Here is a 22,872-nt window from a genome sequence, read left to right as displayed (position 1 = left end):
TTCTTGGTCACCATATACTGTTTGTATTCATCTAGATCTTCCTTAATTTTCTGCAGATGTTCTTTTACGTCGGTAAAGCTACTATCACGACTGATGGTCTCCTCAAGCTCAATGATCTCTTTGAGCACCTCCTCACTAAGCCTCTGGGCTGTACTAATTATCAGAATCAACCAATCTCTGTTACATTTATTTGCAATATAGCTCCAGTCAAGGCGGAACTGTTTGTCATCCAGGAAAATACGAGGTTCAATCCTCACTATTAAGCTAGCTGGGGAGGCTCCTGCTCGATAGTACTCAGACATAAGACCCCCATGTAGGGCAATCCTTATGTGTTTTTTCTTTAAGTTACTCAATTTCTCCCATTCTTCTCTTATTGTATTACTACCTGTTAGGGGATTACCTTCAAGCAGCGATGGACCCGCCAAAATAGCAGCAATCTGTTCGTCCGTAAAGGCCAAACAGATTTTGACCATTCTAAGAATGTAGACTTATTCACTGTTAGACTGCGCAGCAAAAACACAATTTGTGTAAAGGGTGTCATGACAGGATTTACCAACCTCGAATAAAAATCAGAGTAACTGAAAGGGCTAGTCAGAAATACTCTCATAGCTGAGCCGCCGTACACAATATGGGAAAAAATTAGGATCAAAGAGGGAAACAAACAGCTAGGACGCCCTAGAGAAAAAAGCTGGACACTATCTTCACAGTGTGACTGGAATGATAGTCAGGTTTCACTTACCTATTCAGATATCTTCTAATCTGGGGTAGCCAAAGCCCAATAATACCTTCTGAGCCCAAACATTTGATGTGTTACAATATTGTGTTACTGCTGAATTGATACAAACACATACATTTTTGGGTACCAAGAGAAATGAATGGTGCGCATCTAACACAGGTTTTCACAGAGAATGTGAAGCTGCAAGAGCACAAATACATTTTAATGGGTTCTAAGCTTACACGGAAAGCAGTTACACCCACTGGTCTCCAAGTTATAACACTGAAGTTCCTTAGCATAATCAGACAATAGCTTGCACACCAAATCACTAAAGAGAGTACCAGGCATTAGATGGGAGGGCACTGCGCTGGGCAAGTCTGAGGTCAAGGTAAAGAGCCATGTCCTCAGTGTCTCGCGGAATCAAGGGAGTGGGGAGCTGGATCTGATGCTATTGTTTGGGCGTGAGTGACAAGAAGGTGTAGACATCGGCTCTGGATCTGTGGATACAGAGCATGTCAGTGAGTAGAAGACTAGCCGCACATAGGCTTGTGGTCGGGGATTGGAAATTGGTGAGGCTGTTAAGGTTGAGAGACCTAGATTGTGTGAGACTTACTAACTGTGTGTGAGGAGCATGAAGAGATTATGTTTGTGGACGGGGAGCCAGTGGAGCTCTTTGAGGTCTGAGGTGATGTGTGTGCAGGGTGGGAGCCTGAGTGTGAGTCTGGCTGCTGCATTTTGTGTGCATCCCATGTGTGACAACTATATTATGTCCACCACCAGTGCAAGAGTGTTTTCGTGTTGTGTTTGTATAGTGATTGTAATTCTATGTTGGGTCAGGAATAAGTGATAGTCATGAGTGTATAAGAGGGTGTGTGTGTAGAGAGAGTGGTCTTCTATGCATGGGGTTATGAAAATAAATTGGACATACTTATTCAGCACATCTACCGTTCAACAACATCCGTTGTCTTGTGGTTTCGGATGTATTTTTGTTCGTAGGCTAATTTCCTAAGAGGAAAAAACTAAATATCAACTCCAAGTTTTTTTAATTAAATTGTGTAATTGTATATATGCATTGTGTATATGTATTTTTTGGTTTTATTGAATAATCAAATGCACACATTGGACAGCACTTTACATATACCATGTATGTATTTATTGTCGTATGTTTCTCCTTACTGTGAAAAATAATATTTACAAAAATGATTAATCAAAGAAATAAAAAAGTCAATGAACATAATAAACTAAGAATAACATGATAATCCTACAAGGATGTTGTTTTTCATTAGAACAGCCGTCAGCTCATTCTAGCCGTAGTAGAAGCAATACAGGTCTGATAGGACACCCTTCTTATTTCATTAGACTTCTGCAACACACTCTACATCGGCATCCAAAACGAGCTCACGCTAAGACTCTAGACCATCCAAAACAACGCTGTCAGACTCATCCTAGACGTCCCCAGAAGCGCCCACATCATTCCCCACCTCGCTGAACGACACTGGCTACGCATCCAAATTAAAGCTGTTCATCAATACCTACAAAGCCCTCCACAAACCAGGACCAGCATACCTCAACAGCTGACTCCAACTCTACAAAACCAGCCAGTTATGCTCCACCTTTCTATCCTTAACATGAATCCCCCAGCGTCCGCAGAAGCAAGAGAGGAGGACATGCTTTCTCGTTCACTGGCGCCAAAAACTGGAACGACCACTGCATCTAACCTCCAAAGAAAAATGAACACCTGGCAGTTCAACTAGGCCTTACACCTGCACCTGCTGCAGAGCCTGGATACCCTCACAGGTAATAAGCTACACCTTTTAAATCTAAATAACATAACATAACAATAGATGGAAGCCACAATATTCCTATCCAATTCTGAGCCATGCTTATTGCTCATGCCACCTCTACCAACTTAAACTACGCCTAATTAACTCCCTTCTTCATGCCATCCACCTTCCCTATGTTCTTGCCTTGGTGACCTGTACCTCACTCCTTTACACCCAAAATACTGCTTATGGTGGTAATATCCAAATTGCAGCCATTTCCTTACTCATGATCCTTCCTGCCTGCACCATATACTTCATCTATGTGCTGAACATCTCTTCCTCCTCCTTTCCCTCCCCATCTGATCTTCCCCAGCTATTGCAATCCCTCATCACAGGCGCACCTCATACTGATATAATTCTCCCTATTACAGGATATCCTCTTTGGTTCTGCAATGCCACTGCACTGGTTAACCATTACTTTAATGAGCAGGGTCTTCCTAACATAATTCCGATTTCCAAACATCCCTCCCGGTTGTCCTTTTGTGTATTTGGTCTTAGTGCCCCCTCTTCTTACCCCTTGGTGAGGTTCTTCTAATAGACAATCTGGGCGCCCAGCAGGATTACAATACTCTCTACTGAGGAAAAATAAAACAGTCAAGCAGGAGAGTAAAAGAAAACATTAGCTTTTTTGACATGCTTTGAAATAAGTAGACTATAGTCATGAAATTTCCTATTGCAGTTTATTGCTAAATCTGGAAATGTCTACATGCTTCTGTTCATTTATCTTTTTTTAAAGAAAAACAAACAATCGATGAACGGAATGCAGAACAATATCATACATTCACCCCAGTACAGAGCCCCGGGCCTAAATCCATCGTTTTTTTGCTCCATATGCCATTCCAGTTTGAGGCCAGCCATATGCAAATCAGGATTCACCCTGTGCCCAATGAGAACAGTCCAGCCCGAACTGCCACGCCATGTCCTCCCTGGACTAGAAACAAGCATCCTAGGACAGGTTTTGGGGTTTGACCCCTCATCAGCCAGGATAGCTTGAATCCAGCGGCATGGAGATTACGGGACCCACATCTGGGCATACACGTCCTACTCTGGGCGACAAATGCAAAAAGAACAATTTATGAACAGAATGCAGAACAATGTCATACATTTCACTTCAGAACAGAGATCTGGACCTAAATCAGTCTATCGTTTATCTGCTCCCCATGCTATTCCAGTTTGAGCCAGCCATATGCAACTCAGTCTTGACCCTGCGCCCAATGGGAACAGTCCAGCCCGAATTACCAGGCCAGGTCTTCCCTATACTGAAAACAAGCATCATCGATCAGCCATGATAGCTTGAGTCCAGTGGCCCACATCTGGGTATACACGTCCTACTCGGGGCGACAAACGCAAAAAGAACAATTGATGAACAGAATGCAGAACGATGTCATAAATTCACTCGAGAACATGGACGTGGGCCTAAACAAATCCATTTTTTTTTTTTGGTCCCCATGCCGTTCCAGTTTGAGCCCCGCCATATGCATATCAGATTGACCCTGTGCCAAAATGGCAATAGTCCACCCTGAACTACCAGGCCAGGTCATCTCTGGACTGGAAAAAAGCATACTAGGACCGGTTTCGGGGTTTCGCCCTCATCAGCCAGGATAGCTTGAATCAAGTGGCATGGAGAGCACAAGACCCACTTTTGAGCATGCTGTTCCTACTCGGGACAACAAATCCAAACAGAACAATTGATGGACAGAATGCAAAACAATCTCATACATTCACTTCAATACAGAGATCAGGGCCTAAATCCATCATGTATTTGCTCCCCATGCCATTCCAGTTTGATCCCAGCCATATGCAGATGAGTCTTGACCCTGCGCCATATGGGAACAGTCCAGCCCGAACTGCAAATCCAGGTCCTCCCTGGACTGGAAACAAGCATCCTAGGACCAATTTCGGGGCTGATGAGGAGTTTTACCCTGAAGTCAGCCCCAGGATGCTTGTTTCAGGTCCAGGGAAGACCTGGCTTCGCAATTCGGGCTGGAGTGTTCCCATGAGCAACAGGGTCAAAACTAATTTGCATATAGCTGGGTCTAAACTGGGGTGGTGAAGTGAGCTAAAGAACGATGATGGATTCAACCCAGATATGTAACTGGGGGAGAGTGTCTGAAAAGTTTCAGCACTATGTCCATCATCTACTTCTGTTTGCTTTGTTTGCCTTAAGTTGGCATGGTATGCCCAGACGTGGGTACCTTGTTCACTTTGCCACTGGATTCAATCTAGCCTGGCTGGTGAGAGGTATTACCCTGAAACAGGTCCCAGGAAGCTTGTTTCCAAACCAGGGAAGACCTGGCTTGGCAGTTCGGGCTGGACTGTTCCCATGAGGTCCCAGGTCAAGACTGATTTGCATATAGCTATATCGGCACTGGGATGGTGAAGTGAGCTGGAGAAATATGATGGATTCAACCCAGATCTCCGACTGGGGGTGAGTGTCTGAAAAATGTCAGCACTCCTTCCATCGTCTCCTTGTGTTTGCTCTGTTTATTTTTAATCATTTTTCATAAATAACTTTAAGAGTTAAAAGGTTTTTAGTTTATTAATCTAACATGCTTCATTTATGGATTAACTGATTTATGTGGCATTTGTTTAATTGTATGTCTAAATAGCAGACACAATAACTTAAACTTTTAATATAATTTAGTTAATGCTATTTGACATCCTTAATGCTAAACCCATCAGAGCACTGTACTAAACATTGTGTATATATAGAATTACAAATCACACAACAATCAGATGCATCCTCTCATTGATGTTGAGTTTTAAAACTTCCATTGTCATCGTAGAACATTTTTGTCCTCAGAAATTCAGAGTGAATTAATTTGTATAATAATGTAATTTGTGCAGCATATTTTTCAATGTAATATATTGGTATCTTCCTCATTCAACCCATTAATATTTTAAATATTTTATATTTTCTGTATGTTTTATGTTGTAGCTGGGCGTCCCATTCATAAAATAACCTGGAAATGTACTCAGATTGGATTAAGTTGATATAGTGATTGCATTTCTGACTTTATTGATAATTTTCAAAGAATTCCAAGAGTACTTATGGTAATCTGTGACTGTCACAGATTTGCAGAAGACACACAATTGATGGACGGAATGCAGAACAAATCAAAAGATTCAACCCTAGTCAACAGATCTGGGTTAAATTCATCATTCTTTTGCTCACCATACCACCCCAGTTTAGACCTGGCCATATGCAAATCAGTCGTGACCCTGTCCCTCATGGAAACAGGCTAGCCCAAACTGCCAAGACAGACCCGCTCTGGATCGGAAACAAGCATCCTAGAACCAGTTTCAGGGTCTTACCCCTCAACAGCCAGGATAGCTTGAATACAGTGGCACAGTGAGCCTGGGTCTCACGTCTGGGCATGGCCGGCACACTTAGGGCGAGAAAGCAAAAGACACACAGATTTGGGCAAGTTTTCACAAGGGCAAACCTTTTCACATAAAACACATTATTCTGAATATGTCAGTTTTATTTATTTATTTGTTTCTCCCACCGGCAAAATATTTTTCCTGTGGAGATGAGATAGGATTTCTTGTACACCCCTGCCAATTTTGGCATGTTCACTCCCCTTTCCACCCAGAAAACCTATTCATTTCTGTCCTCAATATTCAGAATGGGAAGCTACCAGTAGAGCAGATGTAAAAGGGTTGTGAATAGCAGAAACCCATACCTTAGTGGATGTTCACCAGGTGTGTTCTTAAATACTTGCCCACCAACAAGCCCCTGTAAATGGATTTGTTCACAAAGAAATTCTAGCACACTGGCTTTCTGGCAATTTTCTGCATTAACACATCTATTTATTTGTGTGAAATCACATACTGTGGACCTGTAATGAGGATTTGCACTCATAAATTAACCTGTTAGCGCACCAAAGTACAACGTAGGTGCACAAATACAGTGTGTATTGGGCACTGTGCTATTAGATCACACTAGATCCCCCTTCTCAATCAGGCCTGTTCTCATTGGTCTAGTATTTCAGAAAACATTTGTTCTGCTCTATTTATCCATGGTTTTGGTTTTCTTATCGTGGAAGAATGAACTCTGATCTAATGTGGCCATAATTAACTCTAATGACCGCATCTACTGTACTTTATTGTTTCTAGAAAATATCTCTTCCTGGCTAGATCCCCTGGAGACGTTGCGAGAGCTCCCTGGCCTCTTCTCTTCTGCCATCTCGCTCAAACATACGAACTATCTTTAAAAGCCCTTTTTTGCATGTATTACCGTTCTTTGTTTCAGTAGAGATTCTGAAGCCCATTGCAAATACGTTGGCTGCATCATTTAGCAAATGTTGCTTGTAGAGTAGAAATTTCCCGACGCTGACATAAAAAGCTTGTTGACATTTCTTACTGGCATTAGGGAGCTCCCTCTCTAGATTATCATATATCTCTTGCTGGTAGGCCTCTTGGTTATTAGCTCCATACATTTCTGCTAAGTCAAGTTTTGCATAGACACAAAGTGGATCCAATTGAATGGCACGTTTGTAAGCCTGGATCCCTGCTGCTATAACATTCTCTGATGGCAAAATGTGTGCATGTATATTATTCATTAGTAGTTTCTGGTAGAAATAGCCCAGGTCTCTATGGAGAATGTTATAATCTCCATTGATGGAAATGGCCTGCTCTAGAATGTCACGGTATCTTAGAATGTCACGGTATATTTTAAACTTTTTTGTTAGAAAGACGTGTGCCACATTCCTCAGGACCTCAGGATCACGACTGTTCTGCACCACATCTTCTGCAAGTTCTTGACCAAAGTCTGAATGCTTAAGCAGTATAGCCAGGTAGGCCCTACACTCATAATTGATTGGCTCTTGGTGGATGACTTCCTTAAGTTTGGAAATAGCTTCTTCTTCGAGTTCACTGCCTGCATCATAGCGTGTGGCCACTGCATAACGTGCTATAGCCAGCCCAGCACAGAATTCCATATTTTTGGGGTTTTCTGACAATGCTGCCTGGAAACAGCTTGCTGCCCGCTCTCCGTATCGAAAACCAATCGCCATTAGGGACCAACCAATGATTCCTCTTATCTCAGGAATAGTTGCTGTAGATTGAGAAGACTGAGAAAGGAACTGACTGATTGTGTCAGACTTGTCGAGGTATTGCTCTACCATCTCATAGTTGCACAAGTGATAGTAAATCCAGGCATAGTTACCATAGATGACCAACTTATATCCGATCGAGTTGGCTTGTTGAACTTCTTCCAAAAGCTCTTCAGCTGTCTTAAGACTTTCAAGGGCCTCCTGGTATCTTCCTTCCCGCTGGTGTATATAGGCCTGCAGAGCGTAAAAGGCGGAACGGTTGTTGTAAGGCGTGTATTGAAGTCTGAGGTTGAGAGCTTGTTTCACGTGCCCTATATTAATTTTGTCCTGCTCCTCCTCAAGACTCCAGGTGAAGTGACACTGAAGCTCCTCTAGTCGCTCCTTTAAAGGCATGGTACTGCAAAGAAAAGAGGGTCAGGGAGAACATGTTATACATCCCTCACTTCTTGAGAACAATCAGCAGAACTTGTCAGCTTTGCAGTGCTTCATTTCTTTTCCACAACCTGTGAGCAGCATTATTTTTGCCTTCAAGTATGTGTAAGTGATTGTGTGTATGAGAGTGGGTTTTGAGAAGAAGGCTTGGTTCAGTTGCTTGGGGCTATGACAGGTGGTGAACTTTGAAACAGATGGGGGGGGGGGGGGCAAATACCTGACACAATTGTATGGAGCTAGTGAGGGGTATGAGTTAAAGTGAATTGGAAGTTGAGGAAATCTGGGGTGCCTCTGTCTAAGAAAATGTTAAAAGAAAGAAACATTTGAGACAAGTTGTGCATTCTACTTCACACCTACACAAATAAAGTGATCAACAAATCAATGCGTATCCAGGCAGTAATAATAGAACATTCATGGAATATTGCAAAACATCAAGGAAACTCAATACTATCTAGGGGTGTTTGGAGGCTTCCCTCTATAGGAAAGCAAAACATTTGGCCCAGCCAGTGCCTTTCACTACATAACTTCCCAAACACAGTGACCAAAACACAATTTGTTCACATAATCTGTGTTTGCCAATTCTTCAAATATAAAAAGAATGAATAAATAAAATGGAATTTATATTCTGTGCACATAAAAAGCAGCTACTTCTGGAAGGAAGTGACTTCACAATAAGGGGTCCATTAGGATGTAGAGTGGATCGCCACCGCCAGCATGGCAGTGGCAATCCGCCCTACATCCTACCTCGCCAACCACCCATTTCCCCCGCTATACTAGGCGGACGGAAAGTCCGTCCGCCACATTTCCGTCCAGTCGACTCGTTGACCGAGTGGAAAAGTGTCTGCTAGACACCGCCATCCATATTAGTGTGCAGGCGGAGAGCAGCCTTTCCTTGGCATGCAGAGTTCACAAAGGGGGCGCACATGGGAGGTACCTATGGTCACGTTGTGCATGCAAATGCACGACATGCATGTTTTACATTGCGGCTGGTGCTGCTTACAGCACCGCCCACCGCAAGGTTAAAAATCCATGATGCGCCCACCAGTGTGGTGGGCGCATCCTAATCTCCCCCACGGGACCGCCGCACATATGGCGGGTGGTCCCGTTTTCCATCAGGATGGCGGGTGGCTAATGATGCCCTAGGTCTCTTGAAGGATCATGAAACCTCATACATCTTTTTATCCTCCCCTGCCTAGCCCTTGATCATCACCAGTCACATAGGTAAGAACTATTGATCTCTATTGAGGGTTTTAAAATTAAGTTATAAGGTGGTAATTCTTTGTGAAACAATTATGGGCTGGAGTCAAGGGTGTGATGATGAGGGGAAATAATAGTTGCAGGCATACCTGCTTCTTTTCTTTATCTAAGGCTCTATCTTTAAGCAGATTGCAGGCAAAGAACAGGAGTTGATGGAGGACATTTAATTGCTTTGGAACTTCCCACGAGGAGCTTATATGAATAATACTTTACTTGAAAGGGGAAAAATTGAAAAATTAGGTTACACAGAGCATGCTATTACATGGTTTATACATAATAGTGTCCCATGGGTTAGACATCTTTTTAAGAGGCTCAGCCACTCAGTCAGTACCAAAGAAACAGCATATTTCTACAGCCCTATTTGTACGCATGGTGTGACAGAAATTGTAATCACAAATTTCACTTTTTTATTAAAGTTTGATTCCTGACAAGCCACATGAATGCCAAATAACTCATTTTTAATGAAGATGGTTCTTGCTCAGTAAAAAATGCGTATATGCTCATGCCATTTTTACCTTATCACCGTTCTGAACACCTATTAGTATTTTGGTCCTGGTTTTGCTCCCCACAGGGACACTGATTAGCTTTCAACATTTTACCTTCAAAAGACACCTCTCATAAAGGTGAGTAAAGACGTGAGACCCCTCATGACCGTAAGCAGTCTTGGACATCTTTCTACTGTCTGGTGTGGCATAGTGGGTGGAGAATGATGAACTGGAATGCGACCCGAGTGACTGGCAATGGATAGCAGTTTGAATGGGACTGTTCCTACTGAAGCATGATTAATACTAATTTGCATACATCCGATCCCATCCTTGAAAGTTTCTACCCTAATTGGGATCAATTCAAACTTCAGAATAAGGGAATTAGAAGTGACCATGTAGAAGCCAAATCACTTCAGACACAATTCCACATTTCCCCCCCCTCTGTACCTCCATCTCAGCCATGGTGTTTGTGCTGAGATTGTAATTAGAGTGATTAGTCAGAGACCAATATCAACTTTCTATCTCCCTACAACTCAGACAGCCCCCATTGCATCTAGAGAACTGACATGGAGCAGATATCACCAGCGTGCCATAAAGGTAAACGAAAGGCCATAGTAAATAGATACAAGAAGGTGCTTTTGTTGGGTCAGGACACAGAAAAAGGTTTTCATCTATGTGTAGAATGCAGCAGAATGTGTTTAACCTCGATGCAGGCCATAGCAAAAGTCGTTTGGCTCATTTACAGTTCAATGCAGCCACAACAGTCCTGTATCCTCCACTGCCACTGAGACATAAAACCTCCAAATTCCACTGTCACAGAGCCGGTCATATGTCTCTTCCTCCACTGTTCCAAATTCCTGACAGTTTTCCTTTAGGTTTATTTATTTTATTTTTATTTAGAGAGTTTTATATAGCGCAACGTGACCCTTGGGTATCAGAGCGCTTCACAGACAACTATACATTCTGTCGATATGTGATTCACATAGCATAACATTACCATATATTATCATAGTGAGGTAGATCAGTGTCGAGTGGCTTAATTCACATAACATAGCATTACAATACTATAATTAGTGATAGATAAGTGTCGAGTTATATTGTAAATATTTCCCATTGTCATGTGGTAGGTTAGGTGTTCGTCGAGGTATAGAAAAGGAAAAACCTAGAATACATAGTGCTGTTCTGTGGTAATGTACTTACATAACGTAGACATTGCCTCATAATATATTGAGTGAGGTAGAAGTGTCGAGGCTTAATTCACCTAACATAACATTACAACGTAATATATTGAGTGAGGTAGATAAGTGTAGAGCTATATAATAAATCTTTCCCGCTGGGATGCGGAGGTATAGACTGAAGAAATATCCTGGCATATATATTCTACGATTTGTAAGGGATAGTCTGTATTCCTGTCCAGAATGTTCTGCATTGTCCTTAAACAGTGTATCCTTCAGTTCCGGGACTCAATCACCTCCAGTTCACCTCCAGGTTGGGTCAGGATAGAAGTGTGGAGGATCCTTGGTGCTACGACAGTTCAATCAACACAAAGATGCATTAGCTAAGCAGATGAGAAAATCCTAGGGATAGTAGGAATAAATGCTGTGGAGGGAGGAGGGTAACCTGTGAGATGAAAGGAGAAGTAGGGCACAACTAATCTGACAGGTTTGGTGGAGTAGGAAAGAATAAAAATTGAGGCAGGACAGGAATTGTATAGTAGAAGAATGAGTAAAAGGTGCTGTAGAGGGTTGATTCTGATGTTTGGAAAAGAAGAATGGTGAAAAGAAGTCTGGGAGGAGATGTCTGAGAATTAGTATGAAGATGATGTCTTATCCTAATCCTTCATCGAAGTCCTCTCTGGAGAAGCTCTCTCGCCCCTAATCCCAATTGGCAATGCCTTCTGCACACAAGGCATCTTCCTGGCTCTCCAGACATACCAGACACTCCTTCTTCTAAGGAAATATACACTATACCATGAAGACCTTGCCAGCTTATGGCCTAATACTAACCTACCCTCCGTCATCATGATCATTGCACAAGCAGTCTATGTTCAACTCCATGATTATATCAACACCACCCAACCCTCTACACAGCTACCAATTGTGCTCCAGATAAAGTTGCAGCACGAAGCCAGTTATGTTACATATCAGAAACCTTTCATAGCGGTCAGAGAAATATAAGCTCTGCCCACTGAAATTGTTCAGTGTCTCAGCCACTTTTCACACCTTCCTCCAGCCCACCAACTTCCTTGCCCTGAAGTCTCAAAAGTGATTTACTGTCAACGTACGTCAGTGGTTCACCTCCAACTATGAAACCAACACCATCATATTCACATGTATACCTATAGGTCCAGGAGCCTCCCTGTTACCTGCTTAGTCTCCCCAGTATTCATCTCACCCCTCATATTCTTAAACCTTAACATGCAGCCCCTTGAACTCTATTCACTGATAAAAGGAGTAACATTTAGAAACATGCCAATGCGGCACAACTCCACTGAAAAGTCCCCTTCCTCCAGACATTCAGCACCTCTGGAACTTGTATTTAATCCAGAGCTAAAATGCCAGCTTTAACTTGTAATTTAACATCACCAAAATAGAATTTCTATTATTTGTCAAGAACAAAACGCAACAACTAATTCAAACCTAGATCAGAAACGTGAACAATGACTTCCCCCTCAAGGAAAAATCAGGAGAAAATGCTAGACAGCCAGGAGACGTCTTACTATTTAAAAAAGAAAAACTGTTCCTCCCAGAAAGTTCTTTCATTACTTCCTTCCTTCTCAAGCTTCTTGGTGTGGTGGACATTGTACTCCTCAATCTCCGAGAATCCTCATTGGGCCTTTGTGGGGAATCCTGGACTCAGCAGCCTGTCTCATCAAGTATCTCCCACTCCAATAGAATTCCACTTGTTAACCTTGATGGCCCACACCATTAGCATCTACAAATCCATCATGACTAGCACCCCGATTATCTTACTGACAAACTCATATCCATCATGACCAGCACCCCGCTTATCTTACTGACAAACTCACAATCTCTGGTGGTTCATGGCATGCCCTCTGCCAATAGACCATCCGACTGGAGACGAAAAAGTGTGCACAAGAAAATCAGACATATTTCATTTCTTCACCCAGAATCTGCAAAGAAAATACTGTATACATCAAAACTGTCAAACTCTTTACCAACTTCAAAAAGAGAAGAAGACACTCCTTTTTAAAGAACACTACATCACAATGCAGTACCAATCCACTTCTGCTCTAAGAACCCACCAGCCCTTTCAATAACTTGTGGACTGTGTCATTGCCTTCGACTCAATAAAGCACCATTCGGTTCCCTTTTAGCCAAGTATGCATTTTCAAATGCACATGCAATCAATCAATCAATCAATCAGGATTTATAAAGCCCAGCTAATCACCCAACAGCGTATCCAGGTGCTTGCAGGTTCCAGAGGCTTATTCGAACAGCCAGGTGTGGAGGGCCATTGGGAATTCTGGAAGGGAGGTGATGGTCCGGAGGTTCATGGGAGGCTGTTCCAGATCTTTGCTGCTGTGTGGGAGAAGGAGAGTCCTCCACTTCTGCTTCAGTAGATACGAGGAGTATGGGCGAGTGAAAGGGAGGCGGAGTGTAGTCTTTGCAATGGTTGGTGGAAGTTTAGGTGGTTGTTAATGTAGGCTGGTCCTTGGTTGTGTAGAGCCTTGTGTGCGTGTGTTGGCAGCTTGAATTGGCATCTCTACTGTACAGGGAGCCACTGGAGTTTTCCTAGGTGGGGTGTAATGTGAGTTCCTCGGGTAAGGCCAAGGATTAATCTGGCTGAGGCGTTCTGTATGGTCTGAAGTCTCTGTAGGAGGTGTGCGGTGATTCCTACGTAGAGGGCATTGTCACAGTCGGCTGCAGATGAGGGCTTGGTGTGTCCTGTATGTGAGAGTAGCCACTTGAAGATGTCACGTAGCATGCACAAAGTGAGAAAGCAGGAAGAGGAGACGGCGTTGATCTGTGATTTCATGGTAAGCTTTCATGCCAATGATGATTTAAAAGTTTCTGGTGTGGTTGGAGAGAGTGGGTGTGGGTCTGGGTCCCAGGTCTGATGGCCAGGAGTTGGTTCATGTGTCTGTTGCTGTTACACATACATACCTACATACATACAGACATATATATGCATGCAGAGAAGGATAGAGCAATTGTCCAGGAAGTCAGGAAAGAAGACCAATAGGGCAGTAGAAAATAATGGGGAATTTAGAGGCTTTTTGGAGAGAGCACAGTCCGAGAATAGGGATGGGGAGGGCAAATGGGTGGCACAGGTGAAATAGGTAGAGCTAGATGTTTAGCCAGAAGAATGCTCAGGCAGAGGCTTAATGAGGGCTGCTCAAGCAATGGAGATGGAGATGAGGTTGGAATATTGAGAAAGTAATGGTCACTGGGAAAGTGGCAGGGCAAGAGAAGGTCTGAAAAGAGTGAGACACGTAAAAAACCTAAACCACTTCAATGTTGTAGAGAATGTCCTCTACAAAAGCCAATAAAACAACATAAAGCAATGAAGAGGAGCTGGGTAGAGCAGCACAGGTTAGAGAAAAGAGCTAACGAAAATATCTTCACAGTGTGTCTGGCATGGTAGTCAGGTTTCACACACCTATTTAGATATCATTTAGTCTGTGGCAGCCAATTCCCCGAAATACATCCAGAGTTCAAACATTTGACAGGTCAGACCAGAGTGTCACTTGGAGACTGAAATATTTCACAATACACAGTTTTTGACACGAAGAGGAATTAGTGGTGAACACCTAACACAGGTCTATGCAAAAAACATGAATTTGTAACAGCAGACATCATTTTATAAGTTTAAATGGGTGCTAAGCTTATACAGACAGCAGCCACCCCAGTGGTCTCCAAGTTGGAACACTAAAGTTCCATCGCATATTCAAACAATTGCTTGCACACCAAATATAGTAGTTGTGGGAAAGTGATATGCTAGTAGAAGTTGGTAGGGACCTATCACTAGCAATAAGGCCAAAATCACGATATAAAGTCCATTCAAGGGCTCAATAAATTATCCCCTGGCTCAACCTTTGGTAGCTGGCAATGAGCAAGCACCCTTAACTTAGAAAACAGGTGTGTAAAGCATTTAAAAACACCAATATATTAAATAAGTAGGACACAACACACAATACAAATCAAACACCCATTATTAGAAATAGAAAATAACAAAATCCAATGTATGGTACTGGAGATAAGATTTTTTAAAGAATAAGGTGCAGATATACAAGCCACGCACGCCACATTTGCGCCACCATTGCGTCACTTTATGATGCAGCGGCGGCGCAAAGCCTGCTCCATGCTGTGGGGTATTTACAACGTTACGCATCTGGGAGATGCGTCACATTGTAAAGCCCTGTGCCACATGTAGGCCTTTTGGCGCAGGAAGGGGCGTTCCGGCGCGGGAACGCCTCATAAAAGTGGCTGAGTGAAATCTACTTTTAGAACCATGCTGCGTCAAACCCCTGCATCTGCTTGAAGCAGGCGTAAGGATTGACGCAGCATGTTAGGCATGGGGCACCCCAAGCCTTGATGGAGCTGCCTTGCTGCAATGCGTCACCTTTCCGGCAGTAGATGAGTTACACATCTGTCTATTCTTGCCCCATGGTGCGCCGCATTGTAAATGTGGCGCATCCATGGTGGCGTAAACGGTGTCTGCCATGACGCACAATAACTGGTGCATCCCTGCTGATATTCCGGGATGTGCCAGTTATTGTAAATCTGCCTCCATATGATTTCTACTGCCTAAAAACAAAAACAACCAACTTGGGACATCTGGTCACGCTTGCCTGGGACAAGGTCAAAGTTTGAGGCCGAACGCAATTGAGGGCGGGTTGGATACACTGAGCTGGAGGACTTGGTCTAGTTATTACCTTCACACTTGTTTTTCTGGAGCCTTTTTTTCTCTGCATCGAGTAAGGCACCTCTTCAGGCCGGAATCTGAGTAGATAATGGTGGCTTACTTCAGCGCAAGGCCACAGTGAAATCCTGGAACTCTCGTTGACAACAGGAGCTCCTGAGCTTTCAGCTGGACGAACATGGAATCTAGGCCGGGTAGTGGTTTGACCTCAGCGGCTTGCTCTCTTTTGGCGTCAGAGAATTGACTCTTGACGACAAGTCGTTCAACTTATGAAGCTATTTCTAAAAAGTTCTCTGTACTTCTGGAACTTCTTTGTGGGTTCAAAGTGTCCGAAACACCAATCTAAGTCCGCCCGCCATCCCGTCGTACAGTGGGACCGCCCGCCATAAGGGCGAAGTCCTGTGCCTGCCATTAGGATGCGCCTGCCACAGTGGCGGGTGCATCCTGCATCCCTAACATTGTGGTGGGCGGTGCACTTACATGCGCACAATGTTTCAATGTGTCAGGGAGTCCTTAGGCCCCTGGCCACCCTTGATTTTGCGAATCACTGACAAAATTTCAACCTCAAAAATTTTGAGGCACAAAAATATCGAAGTCAAGAATATCGACATCCTATCTACATCATAGTGAGTACAAAAACATTGAGAAAAATATCAATGTCAAAAATATTGTAAAAAATATAGTTTTTTTAAATGTTAAAATAATAATGTAAAATAAAGTAAATAATATATATATAATGAAAAGAAACAGTTAAAATAATTAAAAATAAAAACTGATACATATAATGTTAAAATAAATAAAACATATACATATGAAATATAATAAATTTACTGACGTAAAAATATTCATAAATAATTATCTTAGTAACTTATCAATTGTTAAAAACATTTTATGAATTATAAATACATATATACACATACAAAAATAATATTATTACAAATTTTACAAATATATTTAACAAATTTAAAAAATTACAATATTTTTATTTATTTTTTGATAAATTATACACAATATTAACTAAAACAATACAGAAAATATGGACAGCGGAGGGAAAGAAATTACTATTCCTACTCCAAAGATTGCAACAGTAGGGAAAGTGTTGGAAAGCGTAGGGGTAAAAATTACTATTCCGACTCCAAAGAGTGCAACAGTAGGGAAAGTGTTGGATAGCGTAGGGGTAAAAACTTACTATTTCAACTCCAGAGAGTGCAACAGTAAGGAAAGTGTTGAATAGCCTAGGGGTAAACATTGCTTTTCTCACTCCAGAGAGTGCAGCAGTAGAGGAAATGTTGGATAGCGTAGGGGTAAAAATTACTATTCCCACTCCGGAGACTGCTACAGTAGGGAAAGTGTTGGCTAGTGAAAGGATTGAAATTACTATTCCCACTCCAGTGAGTGCAACAGTAGGGAGAGTGTTGGCTAGCGTAAGGGTAAAACTTACTATTCCCACTCCTGTGAGTGCAACAGTAGGGAAAGTGTTGGATAGTGTAGGGGTAAAAATGACTATTCCCACTCCAGAGAGTGCAACAGTAGGGAAAGTGTTGGATAGCGAAAGGGGTTAAAAATAACATTCTCATCAATTAAATACGTTTTTTTAATTAAAGAATGATTTATTAATAAATTAACAATACATTCATTAAAAATACCAATAAATGAAATTTAATAACTACTTTAATACAATAAATTACTTTCCACCCAATTCCCTAATAAACACAAATCCCACTCCACATCAAATCTAACACAATTAACATAATTATCAATTAACCAATCAATAAAAAATTATTAAAAATTAATAAATAATTAACAATTAAATAATTATCAATACCAATAATTAATACTTAATAAAAATTAATTACCCAGTCATACATAATTAACAATACATTAATTATCAATACTAATACATATTAATACATTATTACCTAATTATAATACATCACTTCCCACCCTATTCCCCTATAAACACACAACCTGCTCCTAAACTGAATTAACACAATGAATATATTTATCAACTAATTAATTAATACAAAATAATTACCAACTAATAATTGATGAACAATAAATTAAGTATCAATACTAAAAAATAATAATGATTAACTACTTTATTATAATTAATGTGCTTCCCACCCTATTCCCCTATAAACCCGCCACCCGCTCAAATAAACGTACATAATTAATATAATTGTAAAACGATCAATTAATTGCCAATTAATAATTAATTAACAATAAATTAAATATCAATCCCAATAAATATGAATTAATCATCAATCAATCAATCAATCAGTGCATTTGTAGAGCACGCTACTCACCCGCGAGGGTCTCAAGGCGCTGAAGGGAGAGGGAGGGGCCGCTACTGCTTGAATAGTCAGGTCTTGAGGTGTTTCCTGAAGGTGAGATGGTCCTGGGTCAGTCGTAGGTGAGCGGGGAGGGAGTTCCATGTCTTGGCGGCCAGGTAGGAGAACGATTGTCCTCCGGTGGTGACTCTGTGGATTAGTGGGACGGTTGTGACGGCGAGCTGGCGGGTAGGAGAGTAGAATGAGAGGCGGTTGTTGAGGTATTCGGGGCCCATGTTGTGAAGTGCTTTGTGTGCGTGGGTGAGGATCCTGAACGTGATCCTCTTGCTGACGGGGATCCAGTGCAGTTTTTTCAAGTGGGCCGATATGTGGCTGTGGCGAGGGATGTCAAGGATGAGTCGTGTGGAGGCGTTCTGTATGCGCTCCAGTCGTTTCTGAAGTTTGGCTGTGGTTCCTGCGTAAAGGGTGTTCCCGTAGTCCAGACGGCTGGTGACGAGGGCCTGCATGACTATCTTTCAAGTGTCTGTGGGAATCCACTGGAAGATGTTTCGGAGCAGGCGTAGGGTGTTGAAGCAGGAGGATGAAATGGCGTTGACTTGTTTGGTAATCGTGAGCGAGGAGTCCAGGATGAATCCCAGGTTGCGTGCGTGGTCCTCGGGTGACGGTGCGGTGCCCAGGGCAGTGGGCCACCAGGAGTCGTCCCAGGACGGGGATTGTCTGAGGATGAGGACCTCCATTTTGTCTGAGTTCAGTTTCAGCCGACTGAGCTTCATCCATTTCGCGACGTCTTTCATTCCTTCCTGGAGGTTGGTGTTGGCGGTGGTTGGGTCTTTGGTGAGGGAGAGTATCAGCTGGGTGTCGTCGGCGTAGGAGATTATGTTGAGGTTGTGTTTGCGTGAGATGGTGGCGAGGGGGCTCACGTAGATATTGAAGAGGGTTGGGCTGAGCGAGGAGCCTTGGAGTACGCCGCAGATGATCTTGGTGGCCGCGGAGCAGAACGGCGGGAGGCAGACTCTCTAGGTTCTGTTGGAGAGGAACGCGGTGATCCAGTCCAGCGCTTTTCCCCGGATCCCAGTGTTGTGGAGGCGGTATCAAAGGCGGCTAAGAGGTCTAGGAGGATGAGGGCGGTTGTCTCCCCGTTGTCCATCATGGTCCTGATGTTGTTGGTGGCTGCGATGAGGGCTGTCTTGGTGCTGTGATTGGCTCGAAATCCGGACTGGAATGGGTTGAGCGAGTTGTTTGCCTCGAGGAATGCAGTCAGCTGTTTATTGACGGTCTTCTCGATGACTTTAGCCAGGAAGGGAAGAAGAGAGATGGGGCGGAAGTTCTTGAGGTCTTTAGGGTCAGCTGTGGGTTTTTTCAGAAGGGCGTTGATCTCTGCATGCTTCCAGCTCTCTGGGAAGGTGGCTGATGCGAAGGAGTTGTTTATGACGTACCGGAGGTGGAGTGCGATGATGGCGTATGCTTTGTTGTAGATGTGGTGGGGGCATGGGTCGGAGGGAGAGCCGGAGTGGATGTTGTTCATGACGTGGGTGGTGACTGTGTGCTGATGGGGGTCCAGTCGCTTAGGGTGGAGGTGGAGGTTGTTGGTTTGGAGTCCGGAGGCAGAGTCTGGGCGTCAAAGCTGTTGTGTATGTCTGCGATCTTGCGGTAGAAGAACGTGGCAAGGGAGTTGCAGAGGTCTTGTGATGGTGTGATGTCATTGTTGTTGGGGTTGGAGAGCTCTTTTACGATGCTGAAGAGTTCCTTGCTGTTGTGGGTGTTGTTGTCCAGCCGCTCTTTGAATGATTTCCTTTTGGGGGTGTGGATCAGCTGGTGGTGTTTGCGAGTGGCGTTCTTGAGGGCTGTCATGTTTTCTGTCATCCGTTCGTTGCACCAGGTTTTTTTGAGCGTGCAGCATGATTTCTTTGAGTCTTTGAGGGCGTCGGTGAACCATGTAGTTTTCCTGTTGCTGGTCTTGCCTGGGGGGTTCTTAGGCGTAGCGAGGTTGTCGGCGCAGTTGGTGATCCACTGTGCGACCGTTACAATTACATTACTTCACACCCTATTCCCCTATAAACCCACAACCCACTACAGAACTAAAATGCAAAACTTAATTACAAATAATTAATAATTTCTAAAAATTATTAATTCACTTACTATAATTAAATTACGTCCACCCTATTCCCCTATAAAACCACAACCGGCTACGGTACTAAAACACAAAATTCACTTTAAGAAGATTACTAACTTCTAATCAATAATACATATATTTAAAAAATAATACAAAACATAACAAAACATGTGGAACACATACATATAAAATACATACTAAAATACATAACACTAACAAAACATCAATATTATTAACATTGATTTCTTTACTATCAATATTAATAACTTTGATATTAACAAAAACAATATTTCTTACCTTCAGGTTGATATTCTGGTCACTGATATTCTTGATGTCGATACTCTGTCCCTACGATATTTAAAACTCAATATTAATGTAGGTTGTTATTAAAAACTCAATATGTTGTCTGTGCACCTGATTTTGTATTACTAATTTGCGATTACCAATTAGGTAACCGTAAATTAGGTAATGCAAAACCCTTTGCACCTGTGCGCATTTAGACCCCTATGAACGAATGGAGTACCATTTTTATTATTTTATTTATTTTTTACATTTGTATGGCGCTCAGCTACCCAACAAGGGTTTCTCGGCGCCTTTGACATTAAGTTGGATTGAAGGAATATGCTGAGTTGTATTTTAGCACAGTTGTTTCTGGAAAAGCCAGGTTTTTACATGTTTCCGGAAATTAACGTAGCTTTCCTCTTTCCGGATATGTGGGGGGAGTGAATTCCATAAAATTGGCCCTCTGACAGAAAATGATCTCCCGCCAGTTCTTTGCAATTTGAATCTGGGAACAGCGAAGTTCGCTGCAGTTTGGGAGCGAAGGTTTCTTGTTGGCAGGTAGGGGGAGGCCAAGGCTTGTAGATATATAGGTGCCGTTTTGGTTTTGATTTTGAACATGTAACTCAGGGTTTTGAAGCTGATCCGATGTTCTATCCTGAGCCAATGTAAATCGTTCAGGTGGTTTGATACTCTTTCAGACTTTGGTATCCTACACAGGAGTCGTGCGGCAGAGTTTTGGATCATTTGGAGTCGCTTGATCACTGCTAGATTCGAGCTTAGGTAGAGGATGTTTCCGTAGTCAATACGCGATGTTATTAGTGCGTTGACTACGTTTTTTTGTGTGACAGGGGGCAGCATCCAAATGATTTTCTTCAACCATTTTATTATGGCGAAGCAGAGGCCGCGACTTTGTTTGCCTGCTGTTTCATTGACAGAGTATTGTCAATAATGACTCCTAGATTTCTTACCTGTGTAGCTGGAGAGGGAAGATTACCCAGCTCAGGTGGCCAATGGGAGGGATTCCAGAGCTCCTTATTCCTTCCCAATAGGAGGACCTTGGTTTTATCCCCATTTAATTTCAACTGGTTGGTGGTCATCCAGTTGAAAATTTTCTTTAGACCAGTTTTGAGTAGAGAAGGGGCTGAGGGATTTGACTCTGATAGGACAAAAATGATATGAGAGTGGTCAGCGTAGGACATTAAAGTCAGGCCTGCGCAGTCCGCCAGGTCGGCCAGTGGTCTAAGGTACAGGTTAAAAAACAACGGGCTCAGGATGGAGCCCTGTGGAACTCCATGTGGAGCGGGAAACGTGTATGAGCATGCAATGCTGGATTTGATCTGGAAGGTTTTCTCGGTGAGAAAGGACTTAATCCACTGTAGGGCATCACTGCGAATGCCGTTTCTCTCTAGAGTAGCCAGAAGAGTTTTGTGTGATATGGTATCAAACGCCGCACTCAAGACTAAAAGAATGAGTGCGACCGTTTGACCCTCATCCAGGAGTTTCCGAATTTTTTCCGTTACACCCAGTAGGGCGGTCTCCGTGGAGTATCCTGCTCGGAAGCCTGATTGCGATGGGTGGAGGAGGTTGTTTTCCTCTGTGAAGGTAGTGAGGACGGAGTGGATGTGCCTTTCCATGAGTTTGGAAAATGCATGGAGCAAGGATATAGGTCGATAATTAGAAAGAACAGTGGTGTCGGCTGATGGTTTTTTTCAATAGTGGGGTTACCATAGCGTGCTTCCAACTCGACGGGACTGTGGAAGATTGGAGGGAAGCATTTAGCATGTCTGCTATCGTGATCAGGGGGGTAGTGTCAAGTTGTTTTAGAATACTTACAGGGAGAGGATCGCAGGGGGAGCCTGATGAAATGGACTTCAGGGACTATTTTAGGGAGTCCATGGTTACAAGGGGCCATTTCTCGAGGGAGTTCACTTTTTCCGGTGACCTGGGGATATCCTGCTGTGTGCAATTATCATGGGGTCTGGTAGTGATGTTGAGGATAATGTTTTCTATTTTATCATTAAAAAATGTCGCAAGGTCTTGACATTGTTTTTTTGTTAAAGGGCGAATAGTAGCAGTTGTTTGAGCACCTGCTAGGTCCTTCACTGTGTTGAATAGAGTCTTTGCTTTGTTTGTGGCATTGTTAATGGAGTTGGCCACGTAAAGGGCCCTGGCTTTGATGCAGGAGGAGTGATATGCGTTTCTTGCCTTGTTGTATGTTTTCTTATTTTCATGGTTATAATCTTTGCGCCATTTCCTTTCTAGTGCTTTACATTTAGAAGTTTCTTTTTGCCTCTGTTAGGGGAAGGCATTGATTGGCTGCAGTTTCTAACCACTGGTTGGTGGCTATAGCTAGACTTTCCACATTCTGGTCGTGAGAGGGTGTGCTAATTGTTAGCGCTTGATTCAGTTTGTTTATGTCGAGTAATTTCCAATTTCTCATTGAATGAGCAGGCCATGTAGTATTTCTGGGGGAGAATGTTCTGGTTAGGCTGAAACTGATGAGGTGGTGGTCTTACCAGCATAAAGGGCTG

General features: G+C 42.8%; 1 protein-coding gene across 1 annotated transcript in view; it reads right to left on the bottom strand.

Moving 5' to 3' along the window:
* Positions 1-5,535: 5,535 nt before the first annotated feature.
* The window catches only part of LOC147734795 (interferon-induced protein with tetratricopeptide repeats 5-like), a 37,538-nt gene continuing 20,201 nt past the window's right edge, over positions 5,536-22,872 (bottom strand). The window contains exon 2 of the mRNA XM_086953070.1: positions 5,536-7,992. Within this exon, the coding sequence (XP_086809196.1) occupies positions 6,675-7,988 (1,314 nt within the window). The 5' untranslated portion in view covers positions 7,989-7,992 and the 3' untranslated portion in view covers positions 5,536-6,674. The remainder of the gene's footprint in view (positions 7,993-22,872) is intronic.

Source organism: Lissotriton vulgaris, chromosome 1_2, assembly GCF_964263255.1.
Source record: "Lissotriton vulgaris chromosome 1_2, aLisVul1.2, whole genome shotgun sequence".
In the NCBI taxonomy this organism is placed as follows: Eukaryota; Metazoa; Chordata; class Amphibia; order Caudata; family Salamandridae; genus Lissotriton; species Lissotriton vulgaris.
The sequence above is the reverse complement of the archived record's forward strand: the minus strand, read 5'-3'. Positions and strand labels throughout refer to the sequence as shown.